General features: G+C 47.2%; 1 protein-coding gene across 3 annotated transcripts in view; it reads right to left on the bottom strand.

Annotated features, from left to right (window-relative positions):
• Window positions 1–22,625, bottom strand: part of LOC121573843 (netrin receptor UNC5C-like) — a 230,145-nt gene that overhangs the window by 79,667 nt on the left and 127,853 nt on the right. For all 3 annotated transcript variants that reach the window (XM_041886178.2, XM_041886180.2, XM_041886181.2), the window contains exon 3: window positions 17,386–17,529. In XM_041886178.2, the coding sequence (XP_041742112.1) occupies window positions 17,386–17,529 (144 nt within the window). The remainder of the gene's footprint in view (window positions 1–17,385; window positions 17,530–22,625) is intronic.

Below are 22,625 nucleotides of genomic sequence, written 5' to 3'. Positions count from 1 at the left end.
TCTGTTTTTACAGTGTCCCAGGTTGGTCGGGATGATTGACCTGATCACAAATTGGTTCTCAACGTTGGGAGAGGTTTTCTCTTCTCAACTGTAAATATTTGGGCCAAAGTATAGGCTTAGCCAAAAAGGTGTAGTTGTGTTGCTTAATTTTGTGTTAGGGGCAGCAAAATTAGCGATATGGAAGACCCGAAAGAACAGTATTCGGGGACAGGGGTCTGTGGATGTGGTGGGAATGCTGGAGGGAATGTTGGCAGCGAGACTAAGGGTTGAGTTTGCCTATTATAAACTTGTCAACAATATTGATCTTTTTATGAGTATATGGGGTATTCAGAGGCTGTTGTGTTTTGTTACTGTGGAGGAGGAATTGGAGTTGTGTTTTTAATTGATGTGTAACTACGGTTTTGTATGAGTATTTGTGTGGTGGGCTCCCAGACCCAATAAAGATTATTTCAAACTCTCTCTCTCTCTCTCTCTCTCTCTCTCTCTCTCTCTCTCTCTCTCTCTCTCTCTCTCTCTCTCTCTCTCTCTCTCTCTCTCTCTCTCTCTCTCTCTCTCTCTCTCTCTCTCTCAGGGTGTTTTCACAAATAGTCCTCTTCAAAAAAGAATCGATCTCAGTTCTCTTTGGAGTAAAACATTATAATTTCACCCATTTTGTGGACCGACTCCTCAAAAATTAAGCGAACCGCACTGAGTTCATAAAAATTGGCTGAAAGGGACCAAGTGTGAAATCTCTCTCTGTCTCTGTCTCTGTCTCTGTCTCTGTCTCTGTCTCTGTCTCTGTCTCTGTCTCTGTCTCTCTCTCTCTCTCTGTCTCTGTCTCTGTCTCTCTCTCTCTCTCTCTCTCTCTCTCTCTCTCTCTCTCTCTCTCTCTCTCTCTCTCTTTTTTTCTCTCTCTCTTCTCTCTCTCTCTCTCTCTCTTTTTTTTTTTTTCTCTTTTTTTTTTTTTTTCTCTCTCTCTCTCTCTCTCTCTCTCTCTCTCTCTCTCTCTCTCTCTCTCTCTCTCTCTCTCTCAGGGTGTTTTCACAAATAGTCCTCTTCAAAAAAGAATCGATCTCAGTTCTCTTTGGAGTAAAAAATTATAATTTCACCCATTTTGAGGACCGAGTCCTCTTTGCATTCACATTGCTATGTTTAGAAAGGAACCAATATATTTTTCCAACATTCACTCAATGCACTCTGGGTTTTTACAAAGTGCAGGACAAGCCATTCACTCAGAATGTGTTATCGGACTGCTAGATTGCATTTAGTTAAGATATGAGACACACTAATTGTAATCAGAAGATACTATTAACATGTAAATATTATTGGTAACAGAATTAAATAATTAACCAGATTAAATAATGCTCTAATTGAAAATTGCAGGGGAAATGGTGTTGCAGTAGTCTAGTGTGAGGGGTTATGGCAGGGGAAATGGTGTTGCGGTAGTCTAGTGTGAGGGGTTATGGCAGGGGAAACGGTGTTGCAGTAGTCTAGTGTGAGGGGTTATGGCAGGGGAAACGGTGTTGCAGTAGTCTAGTGTGAGGGGTTATGGCAGGAGAAACGGTGTTGCAGTAGTCTAGTGTGAGGGGTTATGGCAGGGGAAACGGTGTTGCAGTATTCTAGTGTGTGGTTGCGGGAATAATGACAAGTGAACTTGGGGAGCTCTATGTTCACATTGCCCTAAAAAAGGGAACCGGACCATAGAATTCAAGCGAACTGAACTCAGACCACCTCTCGAGATGGTCTCAGTTCGGTTCGCTTTGGGGGCTCTTTTGAGGGGTCTGAGTTCACAGGAGGTTGGTGGCACCTTAATTGGGGAGGACAGGCTCGTGGTAATGGCTGGAGCGGAATAGGTGGAATGGTAACAAATAAATGAAACACATTCAATTTGCTCCGTTCTCCCCTCAGCAGCCTCCACTGTCTGAGTTCCTTTGGAGTGTTCACAATGCACCAAAAATTAAGCAAACCACACTGAGTTCATAAAAATTGGCTGAAAGGGACCAAGTGTGAAATCTCTCTCTCTCTCTCTCTCTCTCTCTCTCTCTCTCTCTCTCTCTCTCTCTCTCTCTCTCTCTCTCTCTCTCTCTCTCTCTCTCTCTCTCTCTCTCTCTCTCTCTCTCTCTCTCTCTCTCTCTCTCTCTCTCTCTCTCTCTCTCTCTCTCTCTCTCTCTCTCTCTCTCTCTCTCTCTCTCTCTCTCTCTCTCTCTCTCTCTCTCTCTCTCTCTCTCTCTCTCTCTCTCTCTCTCTCTCTCTCTCTCTCTCTCTCTCTCTCTCTCTCTCTCTCTCTCTCTCTCTCTCTCTCTCTCTCTCTCTCTCTCTGTCTCTCTCTGTCTCTCTCTGTCTCTCTCTCTCATTGCACAGAGAGCCTAAAGAATCGGAGGTGGATGGTGGGGTACTCCTGAGAAAGGGATCACTCTCCCTCTAATAAAAAGCCAATATTTTTCCAGGGTGTAAGCCTGATGGAGAAGGGCAGGACCGGGACAGCAGGGGCGGAGGGGGAGGAGGAGGATTAAGGTGAGCGTCATGCTACACTGAAACCCAAAGCTTATTAGACATATATCATCACCTGCTGAGACATAGGCTGACAGAGGAGCAGGAAGGGAGCTGTAGCACTACAATTGCTAGAGAACAGACTCAGTGGAGCATCAAGTACACACTCGTACACCCAAACTCCAGTGAAAGCACTTTCCACAGCCTGCAATATCGCTGTTCTACTTTTGAACCACACAAACTCCTTGACACAGAACCCCATTTAATCAAACACAGTAACCACATTTACATAATAATCTAGAATAACATTGTTCCTGTATAGCAAAAAAATAAAATGTTTGAGTTAATGCAGTAGTGGTTCTTTTTGTTTCAATCTTTAAACATTTTGTTGAGTGTGTGTATGAACTTAAATGACATCTTGAAAATCCAGTCACCAAATGTTATTGAATATAGCCCATAGTGTCTATACACACACACGCACACACACACACACACACACACACACACACACACACACACACACACACACACACACAAACACACACTCAAATGCACACACACACACACATGCAAAGTCTCAGAGTCATGCTCCACACCCACTGTAACTCCCTGCCACAGTGTGTAATCCCTGGGAATGGGCTGGAGGAGCTGATATGAACCCTACTCTGACTATCTCTGGTAAACCAAGCATGGACCAGCCCTGCTTACAAAGCAAAGAAAGCTCAGAGCTGAAAGGCAAGCCAAGCTGAAAATTATATATTCTCTGTAAGTACACTCAGTCAAGGGTTTCCATGAACTCTTCCGTGGAGTTTTTAACCCCTCAGCGGCCATCGGGGCACAACCAAGAGAAAAGCATACACATTCACATACTGTACGACACAGGATGCTGCTGAGGGGAGGACGACTCATAATAATGTCTGGAACTGAGTAAATGGAATTGTCATGAGCCCTCTCACTCCACTGGGTTACCACCTTAAGTTGTTTCCACTCTGCTCACCACTCTCTCTCTACTCAGCCTAACTAGCTCCACCTGTCCCTGCTCTGCTCGGCTCTAATTACTCTGCCAGCTGCGCTGCATTACCCACTAACCTCTCCCAGTATTTATAGCCCTGTCTTTCAGCTCTCCTTTGTCAGATCGTCTGCAAAGCTCACACCCGGAACCTGTGTGCTCGCGCTTTGGCTCACCCCTGTTTTGTGACCCCGGACCTGCCTGATTCCTGGATACTCTTCTGCCCCAGGAGAACCAGACCTGCTTCCTGCCATTACGACTCCTGACTACTCTTCGACCCCGGTAACTCTGACCAGCCTTCTGCCTTGCTACAACGTATTTGGATTTCCCTTGAACTGTACTTCTGCCTGTTTTCATCCGCCCCGTTGTGTCTGTGTTTCCTCCCCCCCCCCCCCAGGACTTCTGGACCACCAACCACCGGCGTCATCGGACGCATCGCTGCCACTGGGGGGAGGCACAGACCCAGCACATCGGACGGGATAACCCCTGGAGCCTTCACTCACTCCCTACATCCCTTTCCCCTTAAGTTTAAATAAACTTTCTGGTGTGACGCAATTGTGGTCCTCTTGTCGTCTGTCTGAACCGTGACAGGAATGGCATCAAACCCCTGGAAACCATGTGTTTGATGAATTTGATACCGTTCCATCCATTCTGTTCCAGTCATTACCACGAGCCCGTTCTCCCCAGTTAAGGTGCCACCAATCTCCTGTGGCTGTACGATAAAGTGTGTTTGTGAATGGTGAATGGAGTTTGATGTAGAATTGTATGTTCTAGATCAAACTCTCTTCATGCTAGTTTGTGAATGGTCTAAATGAAATGGTTCACTTCAGATCTTTCTGCTGTAGGGCCAGATAAGCATGCCATAAGTGAGCTATATGGACGGACATACTGGGTCCTGTAAATAACAGGGACTGTAAACTGACAGATCTATAACAGCAGAATATTACCCTTCAGAAAGTCAGAGACCGAGAGTCAAGGATAGTTGTGATGTTGTGAGAGAGAGCTTCCTAATTTCTTTGGGTCAGAACTCCCGAACATCAGTTTCTACTCTCAGCAACTCTCAGTATCCATGGAAACCACCCTTTGGGGTATTTAAGGGTTCCACTAACTTCTGTAGAAAGATTTAGTTAGATTCTCCTTAAATCAGGTCATTCTGGAATGCCATAAAATAGGGTTGCTATAGACATCCTGTGCGAACGTAAAATAGGGATTTATGGTTTTAGATGGCTTTAGCATTTTGTTTTTGGATTCTGGAAGAAATTAGATCTGCTGACACGCACATTCAAAAAAGCTCCTCCAAGCTGGTTCAGAAATGGTCTCCTCGTCACCATTGTATTGTGAGCAAACTAGAACCCACAAAGCGGAAAAGAGTGGATTGATGCCCACATCCACACTATCTGACCTCTACCCACTGGCATGTCTGAATCTGCTGCTGACATAGAGCGAGAGGGAAGGAGAGGAAGAGAGAGGGGGGACGAGAGAGGGAGAGGAAGGGAAGGAAGAGAGAGAGATGGAGGAAGAGAGAGAGAGAGAGGGAGGAAGAGAGAGAGAGAGAGAGAGAGAGAGAGAGAGAGAGAGAGAGAGAGAGAGAGAGCGAGAGAGAGAGAGAGAGAGAGAGAGAGAGGGAGGAAGAGAGAGAGATAGATACAGTGAGGGAAAAAAGTATTTGATCCCCTGCTAATTTTGTACGTTTTCCCACTGACAAAGAAATGATCAGTCTATAATTTTAATGGTAGGTTTATTTGAACAGTGAGAGACAGAATAACAACAAAAAAATCCAGAAAAAAAAAATGCAGTGGTCCTCTGTAGCTCAGCTGGTAGAGCACGGCGCTTGTAACGCCAAGGTAGTGGGTTCGATCCCCGGGACCACCCATACACAAAAAATGTATGCACGCATGACTGTAAGTCGCTTTGGATAAAAGCGTCTGCTAAATGGCATATTATTATTATTATTATGTCAAAAATGTTATAAATTGATTTGCATTTTAATGAGGGAAATAAGTATTTGACCCCTCTGCAAAACATGACATAGTACTTGGTGGCAAAACCCTTGTTGCAATCACAGAGGTCAGACGTTTCTTGTAGTTGGCCACCAGGTTTGCACACATCTCAGGAGGGATTTTGCCCCACTCCTCTTTGTAGATCTTCTCCAAGTCATTAAGGTTTCGAGGCTGACGTTTGGCAACTCGAACCTTCAGCTCCCTCCACAGATTTTATATGGGATTAAGGTCTGGAGACTGGCTATGCCACTCCAGGACCTTAATGTGCTTCTTCTTGAGCCACTCCTTTGTTGCCTTGGCCGTGTGTTTTGGGTCATTGTCATGTTGGAATACCCATCCACGACCCATTTTCAATGCCCTTGCTGAGGGAAGGAGGTTCTCACCCAAGATTTGACGGTACATGGCCCCGTCCATCGTCCCTTTGATGCGGTGAAGTTGTCCTGTCCCCATAGCAGAAAAACACCCCCAAAGCATAATGTTTCCACCTCCATGTTTGACGGTGGGGATGGTGTTCATGGGGTCATAGGCAGCATTCCTCCTCCTCCAAACACGGCGAGTTGAGTTGATGCCAAAGAGCTCGATTTTGGTCTCATCTGACCACAACACTTTCACCCAGTTCTCCTCTGAATCATTCAAATGTTCATTGGCAAACTTCAGATGGGTCTGTATATGTGCTTTCTTGAGCAGGGGGACCTTGCGGGCGCTGCAGGATTTCAGTCCTTCACGGCATAGTGTGTTACCAATTGTTTTCTTGGTGACTATGGTCCCAGCTGCCTTGAAATCATTGACAAGATCCTCCCGTGTAGTTCTGGGCTGATTCCTCACCGTTCTCATGATCATTGCAACTCCACGAGGTGAGATCTTGCATGGAGCCCCAGGCCGAGGGAGATTGACAGTTATTTTGTGTTTCTTCCATTTGCGAAAAATCGCACCAACTGTTGTCACCTTCTCACCAAGCTGCTTGGCGATGGTCTTGTAGCACATTCCAGCCTTGTGTAGGTCTACAATCTTGTCCCTGACATCCTTGGAGAGCTCTTTGGTCTTGGCCATGGTGGAGAGTTTGGAATCTGATTGATTGATTGCTTCTGTGGACAGGTGTCTTTTATACAGGTAACAAGCTGAGATTAGGAGCACTCCTTTTAAGAGTGTGCTCCTAATCTCAGCTCGTTACCTGTATAAACGACACCTGGGAGCCAGAAATCTTTCTGATTGAGAGGGGGTCAAATACTTATTTCCCTCATTAAAATGCAAATACATTTATAACATTTTTGACATGCGTTTTTCTGGATTTTTTTGTTGTTATTCTGTCTCTCACTGTTCAAATAACCCTACCATTAAAATTATAGACTGATAATTTCTTTGTCAGTGGGCAAACTTACAAAATCAGCAGGGGTTCAAATACTTTTTTTCCCTCACTGTAGATAGAGAAAGAGAGAGAGAGAGGATTTCAACCAATGCTATTAAAGGGAAACTTCACAATTTTTCAACTTCATATTCATCAATGGCGCGTTTCTATGTTTTGTAGTATTTTTGAAATTCCCCTTTAAAGAAGTGTGATGTTGTGCAGCAGGCCGGAAGGCTTACCCTCAGACTGCACATTAAATGAGAGACGGAAGTTAAGAAGACACTAAGGGCCTCTGAGATACTAATACAATAGTACAGCCATTGAGTTTGAATTGTAACGATCCCGGCTGTCTGAGTCGGGTCCTGTCTGGTGACTAGTTTTTCCTGTTCGTAAGCTCCAGTTTCCCGAGGGTTCGGGAACGCTCCGGGGAGCGCTCTTGTTTTCCGCACCTGCATCCCATCAGCAATCTGCACACCTGGTCCTGATCATCACCCTTCTTAGGCTCTGGCCGAACATCCAGTTCCTGCCGGATCGTTAGCCATGAACAGTAGGTTTTGTCAGAGTATCAGTCCTAGAGCGTCTAGCGTTAGTTTTGTTGTTTTGTACCTTGTTGGGTTATTGTTTACTTACCTCCGTTTTTGTCCCATCTGCAGTCACTCGTCCGGAGCCTTCACCCTACCTCTGCCTGATGGTCGGCGGCTGCCGAGCCATCACTGGACCAATAACTGCACCCTCAACAACTCATCCACGCCGCCCGCTCTGTCCCTGGATTATTCTGCACCTTTTTGAATCTGTAATAAACCCTCACCTTCGTTCAACTCTCCTTGTCCTGGTCTGCTTCTGGGTTCTGTCTGAGGGAACCGTGACAGAACGATCCGGCCAGTAATGAACCCAGCGGACCTGGACTCTGTTCGCCATGCCATTACCCAGCAGGAGAAGATGTTGGGCCTTCATAGCACGGTACTACAGGAGATCGCGTTGTCAGTTCGGAACCTTTCTTCCGGTCTGACGGAGGTCCAGAACCAACGCCAGTGTCCGGTGGAGGACCCACTACCGGTTTCACCCATCTCGCCTGCCGCTTCTGAAGTTGTGTCCCTCCGTGAGCCCAAGGTTCCGACGCCGGATAAATATGAGGGGGAGCTGGGAAGATGCCGTTCCTTCCTTATGCAGTGTGGATTAGTGTTCGATCTACAGCCCTACTCTTATGCCACAGACAAGGCTAGGATAGCCTTTGTGATTGAGTTGCTGCGTGGTCGAGCGCTGGAGTGGGCTTCAGCCATTTGGGAACGACAGGATCCCTGCATGGCTTCATACCAGGGGTTCACGGCCGAGATGAGGAAGCTCTTCGACCATTCCGTCCGAGGGAGGGACGCAGCTAGGCGCCTGTTTTCTCTTCACCAAGGAACTCGCAGCGTGGCCGACTTCGTGATCGAGTTCAAGACGTTGGCTGTGGAGAGTGGGTGGAACGAGGAGTCTTTGCAAGCGGCCTTTTACCAGGGTCTGTCGGAGCAGCTCAAGGATGAGTTGATCTCCTATCCGGAGCCTAGTGACCTGGACAGCTTGGTAGCCTTGTCTATTCGGGTGGATAATCGAGTCCGAGAGCGAAGGAGGGAGAAGCAATGGGGTCCGTCCAATCGATCAGCTTCTCAGTTCCCAGTCGGGTCGGGTGGTGGACCAGAACACGTCGATCATTCTCCACCACAAAGGATTAGTGGAGAGGACCTCTCTCCCGATTCTGAACCCATGCAAGTGGGGCGGCACGGGTTAACCAAGGAGGAGCGTCAACATAGACGTAAGACCAACTGCTGCCTCTACTGTGGTCGCTCGGGACATTACATCTCCACTTGTTCCCGGCGGTCGTCAAACTGCCCGGCTCGCTAAAGTTGGGAGGACTTTTAGCGAGCCAGTTTCAACCTCTCAGTACCTCTGTCAGACCCCGTTTCCCGGCTACCCTTGTGAACAGGAATCAGAGCTTAGCGCTTAACGCTTTTATCGATTCAGGTGCCGATGGAAGCTTTCTTGATGCCGAGTTGGTGGAACAGCTGGGGCTTTCCAAGGAGCAATTGCCGGAAGCCATTGAAGCGACCACTCTGAACGGCAGTAGTCTGGCACGTATCACGATGAGGACTGAACCGGTTAAGATGCGGTTGTCGGGGAATCATTCTGAGATGATTTCATTCTTCATTCTGCCGTCTTCCCATGTTCCTCTGGTCCTTGGATACCCCTGGCTGAAGGAACACAATCCCACGTTCGATTGGGTGACGGGCAAGGTAACGAGTTGGAGCCTTGATTGTCATGCTAACTGTCTCAAGACTGCCTGCCCCCATTCGGTTCCCAGTCAGGTGATTGAGGCTAAACCCCCAGACTTGTCCCTGGTTCCCGAGACATATCACGATTTGGGGGAAGTTTTCAGTAAACAGAAGGCTCTGTCACTCCCTCCCCACCGACCATATGATTGTGCCATCAACCTGGTCCCTGGAGCTGTCTACCCCAAGGGAAGGTTATACAGTATCTCCCGACCTGAACGTGAGGCGTTGGAGACCTACATCAAGGATTCCCTAGCTGCTGGTCTCGTTCGTCCCTCGTCATCACCCCTAGGGGCAGGATTCTTCTTTGTGGGTAAGAAGGATGGCTCTCTTCGACCGTGTATTGATTATCGGGGGTTGAATGACATCACGGTCAAGAACAAGTATCCCCTGCCCTTGATGAGTTCTGCCTTCGACTCCTTACAGGGTGCTACGGTGTTCACCAAGCTAGACCTACGCAATGCGTATCACCTGGTCCGGATCAGAGAGGGGGACGAGTGGTTGACGGGTTTCAATACACCGATGGGTCACTTCGAGTATCAGGTGATGCCGTTTGGACTGACCAATGCTCCAGCGGTATTCCAGAGTATGGTGAACGACGTCCTGAGAGATATGATCGGTCTCTTTGTGTTTGTTTACCTGGATGACATTCTGATCTTCTCGAAGGAGCCTTCCGACCACGTCCAGCATGTCCGGCAGGTTCTGCAGCGATTGTTGGAGAATCGCCTGTTCGTGAAGGCCGAGAAGTGCGAGTTTCACGCCCACACGACATCCTTTCTCGGGTACATCATCTCCAGGGGAGAGATTAGGATGGACCAGGAGAAGGTTAGAGCGGTTCTGGAATGGGCCCAGCCCGGTACGAGATTGCAGCTCCAGAGATTTTTGGGGTTTGCGAATTTCTACCGCAGATTCATCCGGGATTACAGCCGTGTGGCCGCTCCATTAACTGCCTTGACTTCCAGTATCAGGACCTTCAAGTGGAATCCGGAGGCGGATCGTGCGTTTCTGGATTTGAAGAGGCGATTCACCAACGCACCGATTCTCTCTCAACCGGACACGGGTCGTCAGTTCGTCGTTGAAGTGGACGCGTCTGATGTGGGAGTTGGCGCCATCCTGTCGCAGCGATGCTCCACGGACAGTAAACTCCATCCCTGCGCCTACTACTCTCGTCGCCTTTCGCCTGCGGAGAGGAATTACGATGTGGGTAACCGGGAGCTTCTCGCGGTGAAACTTGCCTTGGAGGAGTGGCGCCACTGGTTGGAGGGGGCGGAGCAACCGTTTATTGTCTGGACTGACCACAAGAATCTTGCTTACGTGCAATCGGCTAAACGTCTCAACTCCCGTCAGGCCAGGTGGGCGTTGTTTTTCGGACGATTCAGGTTTTCCCTGACGTTCCGACCTGGATCTAAGAACGGCAAGGCGGACGCCTTGTCCCGGATGTTCTCCAAGACGGAGGAGAGTGGGTCCAAGACCGAGACAATTCTCCCCCGGAACTGCGTCGTGGGAGCAGTTATGTGGAAGATTGAGGAGGAGGTGCTGGCGGCCCTTCGGACTCAGCCCGGTCCCGGTAACGGTCCACCCGGTCGGTTGTTTGTGCCTGAGTCGGTTCGTCCGGCTGTCCTCAAATGGTCCCACGCCAGCAAGATGGCTTGTCACCCTGGCGTGGCTCGGACAATGGCGTTTCTTCGCAGACGTTTTTGGTGGCCTGCCATGGCCGAGGATACTCGGGGTTTGTTGCTGCCTGTCCAGTGTGTGCGCAGAATAAGAGTACCAATCGGCCCAGCTCTGGACTACTTCACCCCCTTCCTATTCCCCGGCGACCATGGTCGCATCTGGCCCTGGACTTCGTCACTGGGTTGCCCGCTTCTGAGGGGAACACGGTCGTTCTGACTATCGTGGACAGATTCAGCAAGTTCGCCCACTTTGTGCCTATTGCCAAGCTTCCCTCTGCCTCGGAGACGTCCGAGATCCTGGTTAGGGAGGTTTTCAGGGTCCACGGTTTGCCCAGTGATATCGTTTCCGACCGTGGCCCTCAGTTTACCTCTGCTGTCTGGAAGTCCTTCTGTTTGGCCATTGGAGCTACAGTCAGTCTCACATCTGGTTTTCACCCCCAATCCAATGGTCAGGCGGAGAGAGCCAACCAGAAGATGGAATCCACGCTACGCTGTCTGGTCTCTTCCAACCCCACCTCCTGGGTCTCTCAGTTGCCTTGGGTTGAGTATGCCCACAATACTCTTCCTACATCTGCCACTGGGATGTCTCCCTTCCAGTGCCTGTATGGCTACCAACCTCCCCTGTTTCCTTCTCAGGAGAAGGAGCTCTCAGTGCCTTCTGTTCAGGCCCATATTCGTCGTTGCCACCGGACCTGGCATCGGGCCAGAAAGGCACTCCTTAGAGTTTCGGACCGGTATCAGCTCCAGGCGAATCGTCGCCGGATCCCCGCTCCCACCTATACCATCGGAGATAGGGTTTGGTTGGCCACACGGGATCTTCCGTTACGGACTGAGTCTAGGAAGTTGTTACCGAAGTTCATTGGTCCGTTTGTGGTGGAGAAGGTGATCAATCCAGTGGCAGTTCGACTCAAACTACCGAGGACGCTCAGAGTCCATCCCACCTTTCATGTCTCCTGCCTCAAGCCTGTCTTCCTCAGTCCTCTGTTGCCTCCTCCGCCTCCTCCTCCTCCTCCTCGGATGATCGGAGGTGGTCCTGCCTACACGGTGCGTCGCATCATGGATTCCAGACGGCGGGGCCGGGGTTTCCAGTATCTCGTGGACTGGGAGGGGTATGGCCCTGAGGAGAGGAGTTGGATTCCGCGGCGACAGGTCCTAGATGCGGACCTCATCAGTGACTTCTACCGCCTCCATCCTGGCGCTCCGGGAGTCCGCCCGGTGGCGTTTCGTCGGAGGGGGGTACTGTAACGATCCCGGCTGTCTGAGTCGGGTCCTGTCTGGTGACTAGTTTTTCCTGTTCGTAAGCTCCAGTTTCCCGAGGGTTCGGGAACGCTCCGGGAGCGCTCTTGTTTTCCGCACCTGCATCCCATCAGCAATCTGCACACCTGGTCCTGATCATCACCCTTCTTAGGCTCTGGCCGAACATCCAGTTCCTGCCGGATCGTTAGCCATGAACAGTAGGTTTTGTCAGAGTATCAGTCCTAGAGCGTCTAGCGTTAGTTTTGTTGTTTTGTACCTTGTTGGGTTATTGTTTACTTACCTCCGTTTTTGTCCCATCTGCAGTCACTCGTCCGGAGCCTTCACCCTACCTCTGCCTGATGGTCGGCGGCTGCCGAGCCATCACTGGACCAATAACTGCACCCTCAACAACTCATCCACGCCGCCCGCTCTGTCCCTGGATTATTCTGCACCTTTTTGAATCTGTAATAAACCCTCACCTTCGTTCAACTCTCCTTGTCCTGGTCTGCTTCTGGGTTCTGTCTGAGGGAACCGTGACATGAATACAGTAATATGAAGACAATCAAGGACTATTTAGAAAAATGTCCAGGTATTCTCCATGTTGTAAGACTGTCCGGGAGACATTTGGAACTATTACAGAACAGGTCTCAATTCCATTACATAAATATGACTGTGTGAGTCACTCAGTAGCCAGCCTGCTCTGGGACTTAAGGTATAAAATATGAATCTATCTCTTCAGTCCCTACAATACAGACACTATCTGTCTATCTGTCCACCCGTTTGATTTTGAGTGTAGAGTCCGAATGTCTCTTCCCAAAGCTGGACTTCAGTTGGCTTCATCTCCTGTCTCCTGTTAATCAATCAATCAAATGTATTTCTAAAGCCCTTTTTATATCAGCAGATGTAACAAAGTGCTATACAGAAACCCAGCCTAAAACCCCAAAGAGCAAACAATGCAGATGTAGAAGCACGGTGGCTAGGAAAAACACCCTGGAAGAAACCTAGAGAGGAACCAGGCTTGTAGGACTATCACCATTGAGAGAAGTCCAACTGGAATAGAAACATGTCATTGATCATCTCACCGCTCCATATCCACTGCAGGAAGAGAAGAGGTCATTCTCATTACAAAATAGATCCCCACTAGACTTCTGCCAAAACCCTGCTGCACAACACAACAGCCACATCAGCACCAGAGACCAAATAGCACTGAAATACAAATACTAGGGGAATTGAAGTTCCATTTCAACCTTATGTCCGTCTTAAGGGGGAATATACCATAATAACACTGGATTTCAGAGTGTCATAAAATGTAGAAGAGAGAGAGAGAGAGAGAGAGAGAGAGAGAGAGAGAGAGAGAGAGAGAGAGAGAGAGAGAGAGAGAGAGAGAGAGAGAGAGAGAGAGAGAGAGACAGAGAGAGAGAGAGAGAGAGAGACAGAGAGAGAGAGAGAGAGAGAAGAGAGAGAGAGAGAGAGAGAGAGAGAGAGAGAGAGAGAGAGAGACAAAATGAGTAGCTCCTGAGTGATATTTTAGAACCCTGTCTCTCTTTGCTCTCCTCCTCCCAAGCTGAGGCGATGTGAAGCTGGATGCGCAGCAGGGGTGGGCTTAAGGCTGAGTAGACATTCCTGTGGGAGTCGCACCATTCCATCTTACACCACATAAATACTTTGGCCTCCCCAAGCCTCCCTACAGGTCCCAGCTACCACTACATCTGACTTCCATTATGCTAAGTGCATGGTGTTTGGCTACTTGTCATGCTAAATTAACAGAAATCTCAGTTATGGGTTTTTTCCGAACCATTCTCTCTCTCTCGTAATAAACAATTAAACCCTGACTCAGATGTAAACTAGAGGACTGGCAACCGGAGACAATTACCAAGGTGAAACTTAATTAGTTTGACTAGTTTTACTAGTTTTGTGAGAAATAACAAGGCCACAAACAAATACAATTTCAGCTTCTAGGTTCAGTCTAAAAGTTTAAGTCCCTAAGTCATTTGAGATACATTTTTTGTTGTTTTTTCAGAGAAGTAATTAATTTAATTTGCTTGTGTACCCATTTCAGGGTCTCTATGGTGTTTAATGACTGTATCGAAACACCTCAAGAATGGTGGCAAGTCACTCTGAGGAAGGGGTCACAACAAGTAGAGAACATCACAGTGAAGTTGCATAGAAAGAAAAGCAAAAGCGATCAATAAGAAAAAAAGCACTAGTGATCTATAAGATATAAATATATTAGTCCCCCGACAGGTACATCAGGTCAAAGGTATCTCAGAGTAACCATGGAGAGGGAGGTGGAGTCAGGTAAATCACTGGCCAATGAGAGTCAATGTCATAGTAACAGACTGGACCCATGGAGTGTAATAACTCACAATAACACACACACACTAACCCTCCTACACGCTGACGAAACACACCACGACAGCCCCACAAATCACAGTGGAAAATAAAAAGAATACCCCTGGTCCACAGTGCACAGCCTTCACTACTCCACCCGTCTCACAGCGTTAACTAACATTGATCACTGTATGCCCCCCCACCACCACCCAACCACCATCTGTATTTATCAGCCCTGAGTGCCCCTGATTAAACCATCTGTTTGGGGGAGAGTGGGAGAGGGGAGGGAGGGGGCCAAGTGGGAAACCACCCCAGAGTTTCCATTAGCCATTAGTCTGCAGAGAAGGACTGTGGCTGTCTATGAGGTGGCCCCGGCCTGCCGGGAAGCCCAGGAGAGAGAGAGAGAGAGAGAGGAGCAACAGTAATCCATTCAGGACAATCTAATAGGAGTAGAGAGAGGGATTCATTCTAATAGGAGGAGAAGAGAGAGGGATCCATTCTAATAGGAGGAGAAGAGAGAGGGATTCATTCTAATAGGAGGAGAAGAGAGAGGGGTCCATTCTAATAGGAGTAGAAGAGCGATGGATCCAGTCTAATAGGAGGAGAAGAGAGAGGGATCAATCGAAAAGGAGGAGAGAAGAGAGGGATCCAGTCTAATAGGAGTAGAAGAGAGAGGGATCCATTCTAATAGGAGGAGAAGAGAGAGGGATCCATTCTAATAGGAGTAGAAGAGAGAGGGATCCATTCTAATAGGAGGAGAAGAGCGATGGATCCAGTCTAATAGGAGGAGAAGAGAGAGAGATCAATCGAAAAGGAGGAGAGAAGAGAGGGATCCATTCTAATAGGAGGAGAGAAGAGAGGGATCCAGTCTAATAGGAGGAGAAGAGAGAGGGATCCATTCTAATAGGAGGAGAAGAGAGAGGGATCAATCAAAAAGGAGGAGAGAAGAGAGGGATCCAGTCTAATAGGAGGAGAGAAGAGAGGGATCCAGTCTAATAGGAGGAGAAGAGAGAGGGATCCAGTCTAATAGGAGAAGAGAGAGGGATCCAGTCTAATAGGAGAAGAGAGAGGGATCTATTCTAGTAGGAGTAGAAGAGAGAGGGATCCATTCTGATTTGAGGAAAAGGTTAGCCCTGTCAGGATGCTGATCATGGCTGATTTTGTGGAGGTGGAGGTGGTGCAATGGGGGGACTCTGTGTGGGAGACCGCAGGGGACTGCTCCATCAGTCAGTGGCTGGCCTGGCCTGGCATACCAACACAGGCAGTCTACGGCTAAATTAAGACAGGCTGGTAAGACAAGAGCAACTGAACTGGCCTTGGTGGAGCTATGTGCAATACTAAAGACCAGCCCAGGCTGGTGATGAGTATAGCTGCTGTTAACTGAATGCTGGTGATGAGTATAGCTGCTGTTAACTGAGTACTGGTGATGAGTATAGCTGCTGTTAACTGAGTACTGGTGATGAGTATAGCTGCTGTTAACTGAGTACTGGTGATGAGTATAGCTGCTGTTAACTGAGTACTGGTGATGAGTATAGCTGCTGTTAACTGAGTACTGGTGATGAGTATAGCTGCTGTTAACTGGATGCTGGTGATGAGTATAGCTGCTGTTAACTGAGTGCTGGTGGTGAAAATAGCTGCTGTTAACTGAGTACTGGTGGTGAGTATAGTTGCTGTTATTTGCAGGTATACTCATTTTATACATCTCAGTGTGTAACTGGCAAATTGGGAGGGGTGGGGGTTGGTGGGTGTTGTTAAACCATGGGGGCTGTTTGCAGTTCAAATTAGGGAGGTGTTAAACAATGGAACTGTTAATGAATTTACCTGCAAAAAAAGCAGAGAACCATTCACACAAATCCAATACCTGTATTTTGGTTACAGGTTCTGTGAAAATACAGGAATCATGACTACTGTAGGTCTTTAGGTGGCTTTTATTTTTCCATGTGTTTTACCCCCTACCCCTTTCAGATGTATGAAAAAGCTGGTATAAAAATGCAGGTAAATTAGTGAGATATCGTCTGTGTATGAAAGGGATATAAGTGTCCCAGAGACCTCTGTCACTCTATTGGAGAAAGAGAGAGACTGGACACAACGTGGCTTGAAGTCAGAAATGCATTAGGTCCATACAAATACTGATGACTGCAGAAGGAAGACCCATGGCTCAGAGATAAAGATAAAGCAGAAGAATCTCTGTAAAAAGTAGAGCTGTCAGAGTTCATCAGCATAAAAAAAATATATCACTCAACAACCGAAATACATAAAACTACTCTGTTTTGTCTCCCTCAGAGTTTCCAACTACCTTCATGTTTTGATTGGCATGTCCTCTGGGTCACGTTAAAATTATTTAAGCGCAAGGGAAGAAATAAACGTGATGTTACTGGAAAACATGTTGGTATTTGGTATACTTACCAGTAGAAATACTAACATAAGAAAAGGGCATTTGAGGACCACCAACAAATAAGCGGAAACGTTGACATAAACATATCCTTGTGCTGTGTGTATACAGCACTCCCTATCTCTGCTCTGTTCATCTCAGTTTATAAAAATAAAACTGGAGTCTATGGGCTGTTTTACCCACCCACGTTCAAAAGAACACGTAAGTGCCATAGTTGTGAGAGCACTTTCTTGACTGCCTGTACAACTGTCTCTGTTGTACACCACATCAGATATAGATCAACTTGAACTCTCAGTGTCTCTTTGACTGTGAGGACAGGAATGGGGACTAGGATGGGGACTGGGATGGGGACAGGGATGGGGACTGTGATGAGGACAGAATGGGGACTGGGATGGAGACTGGGATGGAGACTGGGATGGGGTCTGGGATGGAGACTGGGATGAAGACTGAGATGGGGACTGGGATGGAGACTGGGATAGGGTCTGGGATGTAGAAAGGGATGGAGACTGAGATGGTTACTGGGATGGAGACTGGGATGGGGTCTGGGATGAAGACAGGATGGGGAAAAGAATGAGGACAGAGTTGATGGGACTCGATAGTGACAGGGTAGAGGGCGTTACTCACAGGCGATGCGGACGTGTGCCTTGCGACTCTTGGTGGTCCCTGCAGAGCTCCAGGCTACACACTGACACCAGAAGTCCTCTGGTCCAAACAGCTCCTCTACCTGCTGCCGTGTGATCTCAATACTGGCCTCTCGCACCACCAAGCCTGAAGAGTGGAGAGAAGGAAGTCAGTACACAGGCTCTATACAGAAGCAGAATCAACACTAGTCTTGGGCAGAGAGACGGGACATTCAAAACACAGAACCAAAGCCATTTGAGGGAAATTATAGCTTAATAAAGTTAAATTAATGTTGTCCTCCCTGGCCCTGGGAAGAGGGGAGTGGATATCAGTGCTAACAGGTTGCCAGTAGCACAATCTATAGATTCATTAAGAGGATGTCAAGGCTAACCTCTCACACTTGGGAAAGGAAATAAGAGAAGATACACTATATATACAAAAGTATGTGGACACCCCTTCAAATTAGTGGATTCGGCTATTTCAGTCACACCCGTTGCTGACAGGTGTATAAAATCAAGCACACAGCCATGCAATCTCCATAGTAAACATTGGCAGTAGAATGGCCTTACTGAAGAGCTCAGTGACTTTCAACGTGGCACCGTCATAGGATGCCACCTTCCAACAAGTCACTTCGTCAGATTTCTGTCTTCTAGAGCTGCCCCGGTCAACTGTAAGTGCTGTTATTGTCAGCCGCAAAGTGGTAGGCCACACAAGCTCACAGAACGGGACCGCCGAGTGCTGAAGCTCGTAGCGCGTAAAAATTGTCTGTCCTCGGTTGCAATACTCATTACCGAGTTCCACACTGCCTCTGGAAGCAACGTCAGCACAAGAACTGTTCATCGGGAGCTTCATGAAATGGGTTTCCATGGCCGAGCAGCCGCACACAAGCCTAAGATCACCATGCACAATGCCAAGCGTTGGTTGGAGTGGTGTAAAGCTCGCCGCCATTGGACTCTGGAGCAGTGGAAACGCGTTCTCTGGAGTGATGAATCACGCTTCACCATCTGGCAGTCCGACGGACAAATCTGAGTTTGGCGGATGCCAGGAGAACGCTACCTGCCCGAATGCATAGTGCCAACTGTAAAGTTTGGTGGAGGAGGAATAATGGTCTGAACTGTTTTTCATTGTCCGGGCTAGGCCCCTTAGTTCCAGTGAAGGAAAAGCTTAACGCTACAGCATACAATGACATTCTAGATGATTCTGTGCTTCCAACTTTGTGGCAACAGTTTGGGGAAGGCCCTTTCCTGTTTCAGCATGACAATGCCCCCATGCACAAAGCGAGGGCCATACAAAAATGGTTTGTCGAGATCAGTGTGGAAGAACTTGACTGACCTGCAAAGTGCCCTGACCTCAACCCCAACCCCAACCCCATTTGCAGGCTAGTCAAGTTCTTCCACACCTTTGGGATGAATTGGAACGCCAACTGTGAGCCAGGCCTAATCGCCCAACATCAGTGCCCGACCTCACTAATGCTCTTGTGGCTGAATGGAAGCAAGTCCCAGCCTTCCCCGAAGAGTGGATGCTGTTATAGCAGCAAAGGGGGGACAAACTCCATATAAATACCCATTATTTTGAATGAGATGTTCGACGAGCAGGTGTCCACATACCTTTGGTCATGTAGTTTATCTGTATCTTAACAGATACAGATATAGGAAAGGGAAAGAGAAAGGGGGATACCTAGTCAGTTGTACAACCGAATGCATTCAACTGAAATGTGTCTTCCACATTTAACCCAACCCCTCTGAATCATATACCCATTCAAAACCTGGCAAAAACCCAAAACACAGCTCTTCACACATCAATTTAATAAACTGCATCGCATCTCAAAATCAGTCTACTAACTACCCTGTCCAAAAGGCTATTTCTTGAGGCTGTTTGGCAATGGGTCTCCATGTGTGCTTTGTGCTGGGTGTGTGTGTGCTGGGTGTTTGTGTTCTGTGTGTGTTAGCTTGGCCCAGATTGCGGTGAGGTACTGTGCGATTGAGTTGTTGAGGTCTGAGCCTGTGCATGGGCCTGTGGGGGAGGAAGCCTAGCAGCCTCATCAGCGTCATAGCTAACACAGTCCTGTCTGCTAACTCCTCTGATTACTGCTCATCTGGGTGCCAGAGCCCAAACAAACAAATCAGCCCTGAAACAAACGCCTCTACCCACAGCACAGCTGCCCCTCCAGCTCAGATTACTGGGATACTGCTGTGTGTGCGCGTGTGTGTGTGTGTACAGCTGGGTGTGCCAGGCTGCTTGGCACGGAGTGTCATGGCTGCTTCTTTGGTTTCTCAGCCTCTCCTCATCTTATCTTCTAATCTATTACTGAGAGGATTAGACAGTATGGAGGTGGAGGATCCTATGGCAACATCATGTACATCATGACAATGCAGTTGTCACTCTGCAGTAGAAACTTTATCTAACAGAACTATTGATCTCAACGTGTTGGGGGTAGGGGGAGAGAGAGAGAGAGAGAGAGAGAGAGAGAGAGAGAGAGAGAGAGAGAGAGAGAGAGAGAGAGAGAGAGAGAGAGAGAGAGAGAGAGAGAGAGAGAGAGAGAGAGAGAGAGAGAGAGAGAGAGAGAGAGCTCTAAAAATGTCATGCAGACGACCTAAGAAATTGAGAAACCTATCCAACCAAAAACATAGATTCAGAAAACCTGAGCCTATGCCTTCACTATGGTGAATCACTAAAACAATACAGAAATACACTACGGAAAAAGAAGGAACAGCACGTCAGAAATCAGCTCAATGTCCATAGAATCTAACCACTTCTGGGAAAATTGGAAAACACTAAACAAACAACAACACGAAGAGTTATCTATCCAAAACAGAGATGTATGGGTAGGCCACTTCTCCAATCGTTTTGGCCCTATAACAAAGAACAAACAGCAAAAACATATACATGATCAAATACAAATCTTAGAATCAATTATTAAAGACTACCAGAACCCACTGGATTCTCCAATTACATTGAATGAACTACAGGACAAAATACAAACCCTCCAACAAAAAAAGACATGTGGTGTTGATGGTATCCTTAATGAAATGATAAAATATACAGACCACAAATTCTAATTGGCTATACTTAAACTCGTTAACATCATCCTTAGCTCTGGCATCTTCCCCAATATTTGGAACCAAGGACTGATCACCCCAAACCACAAAAGTGGAGACAATAACTACCTTGGGAGATAAGTCAACAGCAACTTAGGGAAAATCCTCTGCATTATCATTAACAGCAGACTTGTACATTTCCTCAGTGAAAACAATGTACTGAGCAAATGTCAAATTGGCTTTTTACCAAATGACCACACGACAGACCACGTATTCACCCTGCACACCCTAAAACAAACCAAAACAAAGGAAAGTCTTCTCATGCTTTGTTGATTTCAAAAAAGCTTTTGACTCAATTTGGCATGAGGGTCTGCTATACAAATTGATGGAAAGTGGTGTTGGGGGAAAAACACACAACATTATACAATCCAAAAAACACACACATTTCTTTCCACAGGGCCGTGGGGTGAGACAGCTTAAGCCCCACCCTCTTCAACAAATACAGTGGCTTTCGAAAGTATTCACCCCCCTTGGCATTTTTCCTATTTTGTTGCCTTACAACCTGGAATTAAAATTTATTTTTTGGGGGGGTTTGTATCATTTGATTTACACAACATGCCTACCACTTTGAAGATGCAAAATCTTTTTTGGGGTGAAACAAACAAGAAATAAGACAAAAAACTATTCACCCCCCCCAAAGTCAATACTTTGTAGAGCCACCTTTTGCAGCAATTACAGCTGCAAGTCTCTTGGGGTATGTCTCTATAAGCTTGGCACATCTTTTTGCCCATTCTTCAAGGCTAAACTGCTCCAGGTCCTTCAAGTTGGATGGGTTCCGCTGGTGTACAGCAATCTTTAAGTCATACCACAGATTCTCAATTGGATTGAGGTCTGGGCTTTCCCACGGGGGGCCAGTATGAAAAATGTATGCACTCACTAATTGTAAGTTGCTCTGGATAAGAGCGTCTGCTAAATAACTAAAATGTCAAAAAATGGGCTTTGACTAGGCCATTCCTAGACATTTAAATGTTTCCCCTTAAACCACTCGAGTGTTGCTTTAGCAGTATGCTTAGGGTCATTGTCCTGCTGGAAGGTGAACCTCTGGCCCAGTCTCAAATCTCTGGAAGACTGAAACAGGTTTCCCTCAAGAATTTCCCTGTATTTAGCGCCATCCATCATTCCTTCAATTCTGACCAGTTTCCCAGTCCCTGCCGATGTTCTCGGGGTGATGAGAGGTGTTGGGTTTGCGCCAGACATAGCGTTTTCCTTGATGGCCAAAAAGCTCAATTTTAGTCTCATCTGACCAGAGTACCTTCTTCCATATGTTTGCAGAGTCTCCCACATGGCTTTTGGTGAACACCAAACGTGTTTGCTTAATTTTTTCTTTAAGCAATGGCTTTTTTCTGGCCACTCTTCCGTAAAGCCCATATCTGTGGAGTGTACAGCTTAAAGTGGTCCTATGGACAGATACTCCAATCTCCGCTGTGGAGCTTTGCAGCTCCTTCAGGGTTATCTTTGGTCTCTTTGTTGCCTCTCTGATTAATGCCCTCCTTGCCTGGTCCGTGAGTTTTGGTGGGCGGCCCTCTCTTGGCAGGTTTGTTGTGGTGCCATATTCTTTCCCTTTTTTAATAATGGATTTAATGGTGATCCGTGGGATGTTCAAAGTTTCTGATATTTCTTTATAACCCAACCCTGATCTGTACTTCTCCACAACTTTGTCCCTGACCTGTTTGGAGAGCTCCTTGGTCTTCATGGTGCCGCTTGCTTGGTGGTGCCCCTTGTTTAGTGGTGTTGCAGACTCTGGGGCCTTTCAGAAAAGGTGTATATATACTGAGATCATGTGACAGATCATGTGACACTTAGATTGCACACAGGTGGACTTTATTTAACTAATTATGTGACTTCTGAAGGTAATTGGCTGCACCAGATCTTATTTAGGGGCTTCATAGCAAAGGGGGTGAATACATATGCACGCACCACTTTTCCGTTATCTATTTTTTTAATTTCACTTCACCAATTTGGACTATTTTGTGTATGTCCATTACGTTTTTTGCAGGTTTACCTACTTACAAAGCATGTAGAGGTCTGTAATTTGTATCATAGGTACACTTCAAATATGAGAGACGGAATCTAAAACAAAAATCCAGAAAATCACATTGTATGATTTTTAAGTAATTCATTTGCATTTTATTGCATGACATAAGT

This window comes from Coregonus clupeaformis, chromosome 9 (assembly GCF_020615455.1).
Source record: "Coregonus clupeaformis isolate EN_2021a chromosome 9, ASM2061545v1, whole genome shotgun sequence".
Taxonomy (NCBI): Eukaryota; Metazoa; Chordata; class Actinopteri; order Salmoniformes; family Salmonidae; genus Coregonus; species Coregonus clupeaformis.
This window is presented reverse-complemented; position numbering and strand designations above follow the sequence as displayed.